The sequence below is a fragment of the Accipiter gentilis genome, chromosome 17 (assembly GCF_929443795.1).
Source record: "Accipiter gentilis chromosome 17, bAccGen1.1, whole genome shotgun sequence".
Lineage (NCBI taxonomy): Eukaryota > Metazoa > Chordata > Aves > Accipitriformes > Accipitridae > Astur > Astur gentilis.
The window spans coordinates 14987525-15001293 of record NC_064896.1 but is presented as its reverse complement, the minus strand read 5'-3'; the positions used below and the strand labels follow the sequence as shown (position 1 = coordinate 15001293).

Here is a 13769-nt window from a genome sequence, read left to right as displayed (position 1 = left end):
TCTGGCATAACACATACTACTGTAGTGCTCTGCATAAACAGATAATACAGTTTTCTCCCCAAACTAACTACTATAAGAAAACCATGCAGCATGAAGACAAGATAAACTTGCGATGCAAATCAAAATGAAAGCCATGTTTTCAGTCAAAACAACGTTCAAGTGAAATGTGATATTTACATAGGAGACCAAAATTAAACATTTACACAGAAGGCTGAAATAAGCGTCTTTTATGAAAAGAAATCCAAGTTTCAGTGGAGACTGAAAACAGCTGCAGACCATTGTTGCAGTGCAGGAAAGCCTAAAGTCTTATGCACCCTCAAGCTGTTCTAATTGTCACCAATACAGAAGAGGAAGCAGAACAAGTAGACCCGTATCTAGAACCAGAGGATGCAAACCACATGGAACAGACATAAGCAATACACAGAAGTGACTGCCCAGGAAAGACTTAGTTGTCTTTCTGCAGCCTTCGTTGACAATTAGATAATTTAAGCTTCCAGTAAGACCTAGAAGTCAGAAGCACACATAAATAGGAAATCTTAAGCATAAACCCTGAAGCTATTTTGAAACAGCGTGATCAGTTCTGCAACATCATGCCTAATTCTGGCATCCGTGGTTCAAATCTGTTGGTTAATGTTTCATTGAATAGCTCCCAAAGTGATAAGCATTTTGGAATACACTTCATAATGAAAGTTTCAAGGACAAGGTAACTTGAACAAATCCAGGAACACTTAACTGAGGAAAGCTACAGTAAGCTTTTCACTCTTGGTGAAAAAGGTATAGCAGGATCCAGCAGCTGTACTTGAAGGAAGGCCAGTTCAAACTAGAAATATGCCATAAGTTTAACACAGTTGTTAAGTATCCTTTTATTTTAATTTTTTTCAATAAATCCAGCTCTGAATCAAAATGAGTAATTGCAGAATATCCTGGGATCTCTGTTACTCAGAAACAGGCTGATGCAAGAAATGGCTTATTTTTCCTATGAAAATAAACCTGTATTTTAAAATATAACTAAATTTTAAAACAGTATTTTGATTCTCTTGCTGGCTTGTATATTACCACCCTATTATCAGATTTAGGAAATTTTAAAAGGAAAAAAAATAAATCAATATAACCAAAATTCTCCAGCTTGGCTCCTGCATATGTAAACTTATAAACATGCAGCATTGAGTATTTTGCAGCCAACGCAAAGATGCCTCTAACGAATAATAGTACTTAGAAATACTGCAGACCTTAAAATTAAGGTCTTTTATTTTTAAAATTTCAGCCATCACCATATTTTGCTCTACAAACAGGACTGGGTAAAGATAAGAGCTATTCTTTCCTATCTTAAGACAGATTTAAGACAAAGTGCTTCTTTCCCAGTGACATGATGGAAGTATAACACATTGTTTACCTGCTGTCAGGATTCTGTTCTGCTTTGTATTGCACTAGACACTAATCCTGCTGCAAACACTTCTTTTGCAAGTTGCATTCTCTATCACTATGGCTCATGAATTGGCTGAGAACTGGCTGTTTACACTTCATCTGCTAAAATATATGCAAATACTGACTGAATTGCCTCTAGCCAATATAAATGTACTTTTAGATCTTCTAATCAGGTATTAGAACTCATGAAATGCCACCTATCAAGACCATACTCCTTCAGTAGAAGGGAGGCTATCAATTCAGTAAACAGTCACACCTGCAGATACTTCAACTACAGGTGACCTATAGGGCAACACCTGAATGTCAGTGGGTTCCTCAAAGAACAACTTGAGTTATACTTACATACTCAACTGCTCCATACTTACAAACAGTTGGTACTAACAAGACCTCTGTTGGCCCACATTAACTATGAATAATTCCTGCAAATAAAACCACTTTCATCCAAACAATATTCAACTTCCTCCAGCAGCTAAGTTTTTCCAGCCAGTTAGATGAAAATACTACAACACAGAACCATGTTTTGTACCCTATTTAATTGAAGGTATTATTTCCATAACAATACAGTTTATGATTCTTACCTTTATCATGGCCTACTACATTCAGTGGCAGAGAAGCAGCTTCTCTAGTTATGGGAGTGGAGTAAGCTTTATATGGAGTAAATCACATTAATATTACCACCCATATTTTGCATACTTACCTCCTAAAATCAAAAAGAGGTAGAGAAACCTGACCCAATACTTCTGGGCCCTTTCTCTGCTTATTTGAGTCAGGAGAACTCCCACTACTTTGATTTAGGATTCCAAATAAAGTCAGACATAAGACTGATTCCAAAGGCAGCTGTGAAATTTGGATGGGGAAAATTATTCTGTAAAATAAAAGTGTTAAAAATAAGTCAGAGGAAAGACAGTTGTTAGTAAGTTACAGGCTTATCCATATTATCTGTCAATGCTTCTTGCTTTCAAGAAGTTAATGAACATTGAAGAACAAGTGTTAAATTTCCATGCAATCGTATTTCACTCCACTTTATCTCCTGTACCAACAGTTTGCAAAAACTGCTAAATTATACTTCTGCACTGTAGCCAGATTTGGAACAACCCTTTTAAATCTTTGTCTATTAAATCACATTCCTTACACAGAACTGCACTGTCCAGCATAATTAGTCTTCCCACTCTACTCACTAGGAGGACACACACAATTCCATTTTAGCTGCCTCCTAATCTCTCAGATTTAAAGAGTCACCTGACAATAGTTTCCCATCCAAATGAGAGAATCTGTTAAGAACTACTGAAAGCTAAATTCAATTGGTATAAAACTAACACCCATAAAGAAAGCAGCTGGGGAATATGTACCTCACTGAGCAATTCAAACTCAGATATTTGTTTATACTGTTTTTATTGCTTAAAACGTTCTTTAAGTTTGATTTTTCTGTAACACATCAAAATATCATTCTAAGAGTTATCACAGCATATTACTAAGCCAGTTACACTATGAAACACTACAACTATATTAAGCAGCTTATAAGCAATCTAACACATCCATCACTGTAATACTCTAGTACTTGCCAGCAGCAAATCTGACAATTAATCCCTTACATCAGGAAAAAAGGTAGTTGGAGTACTCTCTGAAGGCAGGTATTCTAGAACCTGAAACTCTCATTTCTGGTCTGAAATAATTTGTCACTGTAGACTTTCAGGGTGTTCCTCAGGGTCTACCTCTGACCTTTAAAAACAGTCACAGAAACAGATACAGGGCAACATGGAGCTCACCTGATGCTCCAGTTATGACAGGCTGCCTGATTACTATTAAGTGGGAAAAAGCAAGCTGTGCATAGATAATGAAAAATATCTTCCCCTCTCAGTTATCAGGTATCACCTGCCATCTTCTCCCTATTTCTTCTCTGCACAGCCTTCCTTCTTCCTTTCTACCCTCTTGCTCTGCCCCATAAAGAGCAAGTTTAATTTAGTAGCTCAAACCAGACATTCTCACAGGCTACAGATACTTTTAAGCACTTATGCACCTGCTCTCCTTATAGAAATAATCCTAAATTAGATTTTAAATTCAGATACAAAGCTGTTACAATGTACTTGGAGCAAAAAACAATTTAACAGCAAAGTTAGTAAAAGTCAGTTGCTTTTCCTCCCTATTTACGTAATTTGAGCACTGCTTATAAGCAAGCTTTATTCATTCTTCTTTAAGCAGCACAAGCTGTTCCCATTACAAGGAATGCTATGACCTTCCCAACTCCTTATAACTGTATACTACAAACACATTAGCACAGAGCTCTTGCCCAGCATTTCCATTTCCACTTTTAAAATCAGTAGTGAAATACCAATTGGAAAAATATTTCTGATTTTGGTCAGTAAGTCACACACATTGTTCTTTCAACACTTCAAATGGAATCAGAAGCAAGTGTGGCTTGAATGACTGTATTCAGCAGCTAGCTAGGTAGGTAGTGGCTAAATCAAAATATTTTAGTGAGTTTTAACATGCTAAAGTCACTTACAGTTCATCCCATTTAATCAAGTAGAAGAAGTTCTTGTATGTGCCAACCTTCTTGGACTGAACAGGTTTAAACAGATCTTTTCCATTATGGGTCAGAGAACAAATCAAGTAGTATTTTTCATAACTGGACAAGGAAAAGAAAGTAAATTAAACAAGAAAAACCCCATCTATAAAAGGATTAATTTTACAATTAATAAATTACTCACTTTGATACCCAACCAGAAGAAATTCCATGAGCAGCAAATATTGTGAACTGGAGATGTTCGGTGGCAGTCCATGCTTCCTTGGTACTCTTACTATCTTTTGGAGAAATTGCTGCAGAACTGCTACATGAATTCATATGGAGTCGCAGAAGGGCCTCAACTGCTTTTGTTAACTGGTCTATACTCACTTTCAGAGGGTTTTCAGGCTGCAGTGAACCTAAATTATAATTAATCTTTAATGCATATCTTCCTACAACAGCCCCCTGAAAGCACTTTTTAAATAAAATTGAAAAACTTTACTCACCAGATGAGCTCTTGCTAGTGTCATTGCCACATTTTAAGGATACCTACACAGCAAAGTTAGAGCGAATTCAATACCAAGAAACCCATATTAATTTTCTGTTGCTCTTAAGTATGTTGTACAGAAATTACAAAACATCTGGATTAGGCCCATATTTGGGTTTATGTAACATCTCTCTACTCAAAGCTCCTCAAGAGTTAACTGACAGCATCACAACTTCCTTATCATGCAGCAACTATTCACCAGGCTCAACAGCTCACATTTTGTCAAGTCACAACTATTCTGACACCCTTTATGAACTCTTAAAAGACACAGTACATTGGAATATTGCTCAGGATACTCCAACTTCTCTGAATAGAGATAAAACTTGGTGAGGGCTGTTACAGATGGAAACAGAAGCTCTTAGCTCTCTTACCCAGTAATTTAAGTCTGAACAGCTGTTTTGTCTGTGGCATTTGTTAAGACACCTTTTGTAAGCAGAGTTACTATAAATTTACTGAACAAATAAAATGTTAAACAGCTGAGAAAACTGAACAGCAAGTACTGTTACTTTGTACTATCTGCTGTGTTTGCTTCTTGGTCTGCTAAAATGGACGTCTAAACATGATGCAGTATTACAGCAATGTCTAGTATCAACAAGAACACTGCTGGAGCCAACAGGTGACAAAGAAATCATGGGAATTTACTCCCTTCTAATAAGGGAGGGTTTCATGCCAAACTCAACTTCTGATAAAACTAAAACTTTTAATGAAAACCAAGTTTGTGATTTAAAACCAAGACCCAGTGAATTCCTAATGCTTCATAGAAAGTCTAAGAAGTTTGCCACAACCACTGCAGAAAAATGAAAGCTGTCCTTACGCTTTTAGTGTATGAATTGAGCAGCTTGTCAACATTAAGTTTTAACTGCCAAAAAATTTCACATTCTTATAAAAAACATGCAGAAACTTAAGGGGAAAAAATTAAAAATCCCATCATTTTCCCCTCTCAGAAAAACTGCCATATGTTTCCACCATACTTGTCAAGTAGTGCAAGTACTTTTGGATAACAGGATGCCAAACTATTGAAACAGCACTATACGTGTAATTTTCTACTTGACAATCTACTGTTTTCTTTTACTTTTTGGCCACTTCTTCCAACCACAAAACAATTACTTTAACAACAAAAAAAATAATCAAACAATATCTTACATAACATTTAGATGCAGGTGGCTCCAATTTTTACAGCAATTTTGTTTCTGAAAGCAATCTTGTATGCCTTCATACACATTACTGTTTAAGCCAATGTTCATCACAAGAGAACTGCAGGGTTTTACTGATAAAGAAGTATCTTTTTCAAATTCTACTGGGATAGCATTATTTTTGGAGGTTATTTTTACAGGGTAATCTAATTATTTCTACAGCTTTCTCCTATTAAAAAAGCAAATGTTGAAGAAATATCAGATACACTGTATTTCACTAAGTTTTCTTAATATGTCTTCTGCACTTCCCTACAGGAGTTTTTGTTCTTGTGACAACTATATTTGGTCTGTGCATTTTGCAACTTCTGCTCAGTATTAAAAATATATCACTTAACTGATGAAGCTAAGAGTGAATAGAACAGCAAATGAATCACCACCAATAAGGCAGCAGGACAACAGAAATAGCTTTACAAGACTACTTGGCTTTTTTCTTTGCACGCTTCTTCATTTAATGACTGTTTTTGACAATGTGACTTGAGACCAATTCTGCTCAAGTGAACTCTTCATCGTAAGGCAGTTTTATCATCAAAATCTGTGCTATTTGAGAGATTATTTCTGTCCATATGATCAAGAATGCAGAAGCATGAACTGTTAAGAGTTTTCAGATGCTATTGCTATTCACATAAATACTGCACAGAAAATTCACGACATGAATTCCTCCTTTAAGCATAACTGTGTTGATTTTAGAAGGTATGAGCTAGCTGTCAGTTTCCCTTGGTCAGATTTAGTAGCGCCTGCTATGACACAGGTCTGTAGTTACAGAACCAGAAAACAGTATTTTAAAGCTAGTTTTAAAAAAGTTACCATTTTCAACAGGAAAAGATTCCAAAAGCAAGCGATTAATGCATTAACAGCAAAGAGATGTTAAAATAAATGGAAGATACCAGGTAAAAAAAAGCAAAACAAAACACAACACCAAAAACTACAAACATAACCCTGACAGAACTGTTGCTGGTACTTGCAACTACCAAAGATTATGAAATAGTATTTATCTAGTTTTAAAAAGCATACCTCAGAATGCAATTTATAGTGTGAAAGTTTACCTCAGCATCTTTAGTCCTTGGAAGATTAACAGCCCTCCTTAGCTTCTTTACCGATTCCGTTATTGCGGGAGTCTCTACACAATCGAATGTAGAACAGATTTTTCTGACAGTCTTAATTACGTGATCTACTGCTTTATGCTGGTTCTAATAAGGAATGTATGAGAGAACAGATTGAGCTGATCACAATTGTGAAACTCAGTATTGCTTTAATTTTTTTTTTAAATTAATTGCAAAAAAATGTCATTATGAGATGCATATCTCAATTACATTAAACTGTGGTGTAACAATTTGATTAAACAAAAACCTCAGTATTAAGAACTTCCTTATAGCTCGGTTATCAATGCCAAAAACATAGCAGTACAGATTCTAGAATGGGGTCCCAGAAAACATTAGGAGGTTTCCAACAACTTTTCTATTAAGCTGTTGGCAGACAAGTATTTTCTAATGAGATATTAAGCTCAAATTCCCTCATGGCATAAAAAGAAATTGTAGTTTAAAAAAAAGGATATTCAATTAGTCCGAGGAAGGAATGCTAAAGAAGCTGTGTTTCAGTTTCAGCCCTCTTAAAACAAATATATAGGCTCAAATTACATTTACACTATAGTGTCACTTCCATAATGTAATTTTATCTTCTTTTACCTCACCTTCATATGCTTTTGAAAAAAGTTTGTTACAACTTTTGCCTTACATGTCATTTAATTTAAACAGTTCTTCCACATGAAACAATTGCAAACTGTCACCTTGGAGAAGGAAAGGAAGGGGGGGTTGCACACTTAACAGGAATCTTTTTTGAAAGGAATAAATCAACTTCTTATCAGAGAATGAAGATGCTGGTACACTGCTTAAGACAAACTCAAGATGCTCCTAATATTCCCTTCCTTCTCTTCAAATAGAAGAAAGGCCACTTATTTTAAATCTAAATTATCCTAGGCTTCCTGGGTTTTGTTTTTTAATATAAGCAAAGTCTTGATCCATTTTCAAAGAACACATGCAGAAAATGAAAATACTTGCTTCAAAATAACTGTTTAAAGGCTTAATGTATAGGTTTCTTTCACAATCATTTATGAGCACTTACAACTAAGTAAGAGGGATTAGTGTAACAGCCTCTCAGTAAGATGTACACTGATTCCCAGCCCCCACCCTCCCCACCCCCCCAGACATATTCTCATGACCTTCCTAAAAATGAATAGCAAAGAAACCATTTGAATTTAAAAGTTGTTGGATTGAGAGTTACCTGGCAACAATTAACTTCGTTCTGGTAAGAAAATAACCATAGAAGTCAGAAGACATTGTAAATATTTAAGCCATATTTTCAAAGCTACCACTTTGAAGATAACAGCTGTTTTGACACGTGAAAAGCAAAATTTCCACTGCTATTTTTCTCACAGGCTCTCAAATTAATCTCAATAAAAAGACAACAGATAACTTTAAAAGTGTCCAACAATGTGAAATCAAAGGCTATATACAAAGTTATTTATGGATTTCTATACCCTGTTTCACTTTGATTAGCAAGCTTCAGCTTCTAAATACATACAGGAATTAACTTCGGGAAGTAAAGCATTTCAAATACAACAGCTGCTGATATTTGGACCTAATAATCATCACCTACAAGGTACATCTCCCATCCTGAAAAAGACTGCAGAAAGAGTAGAACATAAGTCTTAATTGAGATGTTTTGTACTCCTCACCTCAGCTTGTGAAATCACAGTTAAACAAGCAAGCTGAAGCAGCCACAAGAGCAAAGCAATAAAACCACCATCATTAAGGAGCAGCAACATCTCACTTCTACAAAAAGATTGGGTTCAAAACTACCCTTGAGAACATGGTGAATTGCCATCAAGGGAATTAAATAACATTAAGGGAATACGTAAGTAGCGGACATCAGCTTGTTCAGACCTGCATTCCTGGAGAGGCAAATGAACATAGTGGAAATGAAAAGTATTATAATTAAGTCATTCATTTCAGGACTGTTCTTATACAAACTGTTTAAGAAACATAGTTATCTAATGTTTAAGAATTTAAGTCTCCAAGCTACATTACTATAAGGAGTTAAACAAAGCTTCTCCTTTCAGAAATGAGTAAAGCAGGTTATCTTCAGCTAGCTTTTGCATTTGGGAAATCACTCCAAACTACTTCACATACAAGCTGTTTTAAGCTACCTATCATACACTGAAATAGACAATGGTTTTGACGGTGTATTTTTAATTAATCCAACAGTGCAGAATAAGACATTATTACACCTTTTATAGAACTTGTGTGCTCCAAACATGCTTCAGTTATAACTGCCACTGTACACAACTATTACTGCTCACTTTTGTGTAGATTCCTATCTGTTAACAATATATCATTCATGGCTGACAACAACCGACATAGTCAGGATTCAGACCTTTTCCTATTCCCCTAAATTAATCTCCTCCAGCATTTTTGAGAAGTTTATTTTGCACCCCAGGACTTGGACAATACATTTTCAATTGTGATGATTAGGTAGTAATTAGTTTGCAAGAAAAGCTAGGAAGAAAAGCTAGCAAGAAAAAAGGAAAAGCAACCTAAAAATCCATGATTCCAAATTTCCCTTTGACAGCTTGTTCAGGTCTCAGTTTCCCCAAGAATACCTGCAAGTCTATTCCAACTATCTCATTAGTAAACCTTCTCATGATAACTTTTGGTTCAGCAATAAATTACGATGACCTTACCTCATTTTTAAGAGCTATGTTAACTTGCTTGTGATACACATCAAGAAGCTCTTCAACAGAGGACCTGCAAGAAATAGTAGCTATGAACACAAGTGTAGGAGCATAATAGAACCTTGGTCAGCAATTCAGCAGGACTTGATTACTAAAATAACCACATAATATTACCTTATAATAGGTTCTCTGAAAGGCTTTTCTACTTTGTAGAGGTGTTTGGTTAGATGTATGGGTGTTCTGTCATCATCTTCCTGCAATAAAATATTATATATTAAGTACAGCTCTCACCTTTCTCTAATTTGTAATACTGTTTTAGAATTTTCATTACTAATACCTGTGGAGCAGAAAGGTAAAGATATAAGGCAATCTCTTCAAAGGGGAAAAGAAATAACTAATTTATAGCCTATGAAACAGGTACACATAGGGACAGGGGGAAGAGGGAAGAAACAGCAATCAAGTGCCTGACTATGCAGATATCAAATTTCCCCCCTTCCTCTTTGATGGTCTGATACATATCTAATTAAAAACTGTTCCCAAATTTTACTTAACTGTGAAATGTGTTGCTTCTCTTTCAGGCTTCAAGTTTAGTCCAAATGCTTGCATACTTTTCCCAGCTATAGTACTTAGTCTAATAAGAGACATTATCCACACTTAAATTATTTGCCTTGCAAAAGTTGAGTATTTATTTCACTTCCTCTCAGTATAAAAGGATACAATTCCCAACACCAAGCTGATATACTAATTTGTTTGTAACACAAAAAGGTTACATCTCAGATCCATCAACTCTGATGCAAACTCCCAAACTCTTGGAAGACTTACATTGATGCTGCAGTTTAGGAGGTACTTACGGTTCGTGCCAGATCTCTGCATATTACACTACGGGTCAGGAGCTGCAGTTTGATTTCTGTATCCCACTTCCGACAGTTCTGAATATATTCATGACTTCCTACGCAGTGCTTACTGTTAAACAAAAAAAAGCTATAGTTACACTAAAAATATGCAGCGTTTTTCAAAAAACTCACAGGGAATATTTAAGGCAACCTGCTGGCTCAAAATAAGGAAATGGAATCAACCTCCAAACCACACTTCTTGACCTGATTTTTACTTCTGCAGTCTTAGTATACTATTACAGATACCCATACTTTTGCTAAAGCTCTTAACTACTGAGACTAACATTGAAACCAAATATTGTAAACTAGAAAACTAATGGGGATTTGTAAACCACTAGTTCTGGAAAAAAACCCAAAACAAAACCAATCAAAAAAACTCCCCACAGATTATTTCAGAGTATTAGAAAACATTGGTAGATTTTTTTTTTTTTTCCCGGTTGCTGATATTTGAAGAGCAGCTGAGAAATACAACATCCATCTACAGAAATACTCTAGAAATCTGCATCTGAAAAAAACCCCAAACCTGTGTTCAACACAACAGATGGCAGATTAGAACAGATTTCTAGGAAGGTGTTGGGAACCTACTTCGCTGTATCCCAGAGCAACTATAAAGACTTCTGATCTTTGTGCAAAGTGTGACTCTTCTACATTTAAGACTTCTGCTTTCACACATTTAATCATTAAAGATATACTTTCCAGTAACTGTGCCATGAAAAAGCACGAAGTTAAATATAAATGAAAAAGAGTTTGCTTACTTCTGTAAAACTTCTTCTTGGCCACAAACTTTCAGGATATAGCTGCCAATGTCCACTTCATTCAAGTCATCATGCACCCAGCAAAGTGCCTGCATTATTATAAGCTCAACAGGGGAACTCACTGTTTAAAGAAATTATATCCAAAAGTTAAATATAAATCTATAGCAAGTATTATTAGCTACTGTTTACCCACAAATTGTAGTTATTTAATGAAATTTATTTTTATACTTCAGGGAAGACTCTTATGCTTCTATAATCTCCTAAATCTCATAGTTTGAGATGTTCACTTTTTTCTCACAAAGAAAGGCACCTTATAAAACCTGCCTGTAGTTTAAGAAAACAATAAATCCTTTTTAAATTAGGATACAGTGTAGTTACTTGACCATCAGTACAAAAACCAGTCTGCAGTCTGTTTTCAGGAGTTTATATATGAGGATCGTGGGGTTTTTTTCATTATAGATTTGCCTTATTTAGTAAGGAATTCAAATAGGTAAGTGATCCCAGAGCTGCTTAGACTTTAAAAATCATTATCTGAAGAGTTGGAGATGGAACTTCTCTATTTTTTCTGCTTTTGGGGAAGTATCAGCTGTAGCAGAGGCAAATCCTACTGAAAGTTCTTTCTGCATTTTCCTTTCCATTTGTCTAGGGCAGTTTCCACATTGCACAGATCAGATCTTAGTAAGCATCACCAAGCCTTTGCAAAAAGCAACTCTTAACTACTAGTACTTTCACATCAGGCTCCAAATACTTTTTTGAAAAGTCTTTCTCTGCCATCCAGCAACTACAGAACAAATGAAAGAATCCTAGTCAAACCCAAAATTCATTTGCACACAGCTACCAGCTGTCACTGACGAAAAATCCATAGATATGTTTTAACACCACAAACGTTTTAAGTACAAAATGCTCTCTACCTCTCCCTACCTAGTTTCTGATCTTCTTTAAATAATTTGCAACCAATGTCACTAAGTGGCTCAAAATTCTGTAAAAAACACTGTATAAACCATTGTTTTTAATCAGTAGCTTCAGAGTGTTCTCCCCCCTCCAGGGGCCTTCCTAGTTTTCTGGAATTTTCTTTTTTGTAAAGGAAGAAATGTTACTACTATGGTGGATATAGAGAGGTAATGCCACAATAATCTTTTCCACAAGATACCGCAAGTGCTTCATCTCCGATGACTTAGTTATTACAAGCATAGAGGTATTTGATAGCATCTGAAGAATGAGTATGTGGAATTCAAGAACAAGGAATAACAAGTAGTATGAAATCAGAAAAATGATTTAACTCATTATTAAGACTATTTAACTTATTATTGATCTAGAGTGAAACTGCTATACCACCTTCAGCAGAGAATATGGTGGTTGATAGAGAAAAAAGATGCAGTAACAGTTTATGGGTTATAGTCACTGGCTGCATTGACAAAGGTCTGCCAGTCCTGCAAAGCCTAGTGGAGTAATGTAAAGATGTTACCACCTTTTTCCTGCCCTCCATCTATTTGAAAGACATTCATTACTTGCTGACACACAATAATTGTTCAGGTAGACTTGTACTTCCATGTAAAGTCTAATAAACAAATGCAAAATGAATAGGTATACCCAAATAAGCTCTGAAGTTCATCTGTTTCCCTCCTGGGTCCTTTCTACACATTGAGTTGTTAGAATACTAAAAGATTGCAGCTCCTTCTGAGCAGGACTGAAAGCCACACTAAAGTAGTTCTAGCATTAGGATGCTAAGGTATGCAACAACTTGACCAAGAACAGAAGGAATTAAAGGAAGAGAGTAACTTTCAATATGCCTATTACTAGCCACGTATGAGCTACAGATACCTATCTTTCACTAGCTACAGAAGACAAGCAGTTTAACTGTGATTAATTTCAGCATCAGAAAAAGGAAGAGAGCAGAAAGCACAAAGAGTAAGACGTGGGTCTAGAATACAAAACACATTCCAAGGTATTCACAAAACTTCTAGAAATAAAAGGCCGATGCCATAACATTTTAGCTACGCTACCAAAGCCTTTTGTAGGAAAGGATTAAGCCTGTTATATTAGGAAAGTGTAATCTTAAGAATGAAGAGCAGAAACCCTTCCTAGGCTACACTTACTGTCCACCTCATTTCTTAACAAAAGAGTATTAAATCACAGCAGAATAACTCAAAGGCCCAGCAAATTAATATAGAATGAAAGCACTTATGCATTGAGAGCTCATTTTCCATTACAGCAGCTTAAGTGAGTGATAGAGCAACTTCATCTCTTCTGAGAACAACCAACTCCAAAGCATCTAGTGCTACAGATAGAGAACCAAATAATAAACAAAACACCACAGCTCAGACCCATTACAAGGTGACACCGTCTGGGAATGGGAATGCTTACATGGGCTAAGAGACTACAGCACTATAGATGCTAAAAAGTAAGTTGCTCCTGAGGTAATTTATTATCAACTACTTTATCACCAAGAACTGCCAGCAGTTGATAGCATCCAGAGTTACAGCCTTTAATACAAACAGGCTGTGCAGTCTTGACTGCACAGATAATATAAATTTATGTACAGTAACAAGGCAAACCTAGAAGTTTCACTCCAACTAATACTCCTGGTTACCCACAAAACTGGACCAGCTAGTTGTGGCACATCACAACAGTATTATTTTAGTGTTTGTGTGCATATGCATATGTTGAAGTCAAGTAATAGATAATTTCAGTGTTCATTCTTATTTCCCAACAGCAATTTGTCTGAA

General features: G+C 35.8%; 1 protein-coding gene across 6 annotated transcripts in view; it reads right to left on the bottom strand.

The window, feature by feature from the left end:
- The window catches only part of PIK3C2A (phosphatidylinositol-4-phosphate 3-kinase catalytic subunit type 2 alpha), a 76348-nt gene that overhangs the window by 20564 nt on the left and 42015 nt on the right, over positions 1-13769 (bottom strand). For all 6 annotated transcript variants that reach the window (XM_049821002.1, XM_049821003.1, XM_049821001.1 and 3 more), the window contains 9 exons: positions 11044-11164; positions 10247-10358; positions 9570-9649; positions 9405-9468; positions 6712-6855; positions 4435-4477; positions 4134-4347; positions 3929-4051; positions 2123-2290 (listed from right to left, as the gene is read on the bottom strand). In XM_049821002.1, the coding sequence (XP_049676959.1) occupies positions 2123-2290; positions 3929-4051; positions 4134-4347; positions 4435-4477; positions 6712-6855; positions 9405-9468; positions 9570-9649; positions 10247-10358; positions 11044-11164 (1069 nt within the window). The remainder of the gene's footprint in view (positions 1-2122; positions 2291-3928; positions 4052-4133; positions 4348-4434; positions 4478-6711; positions 6856-9404; positions 9469-9569; positions 9650-10246; positions 10359-11043; positions 11165-13769) is intronic.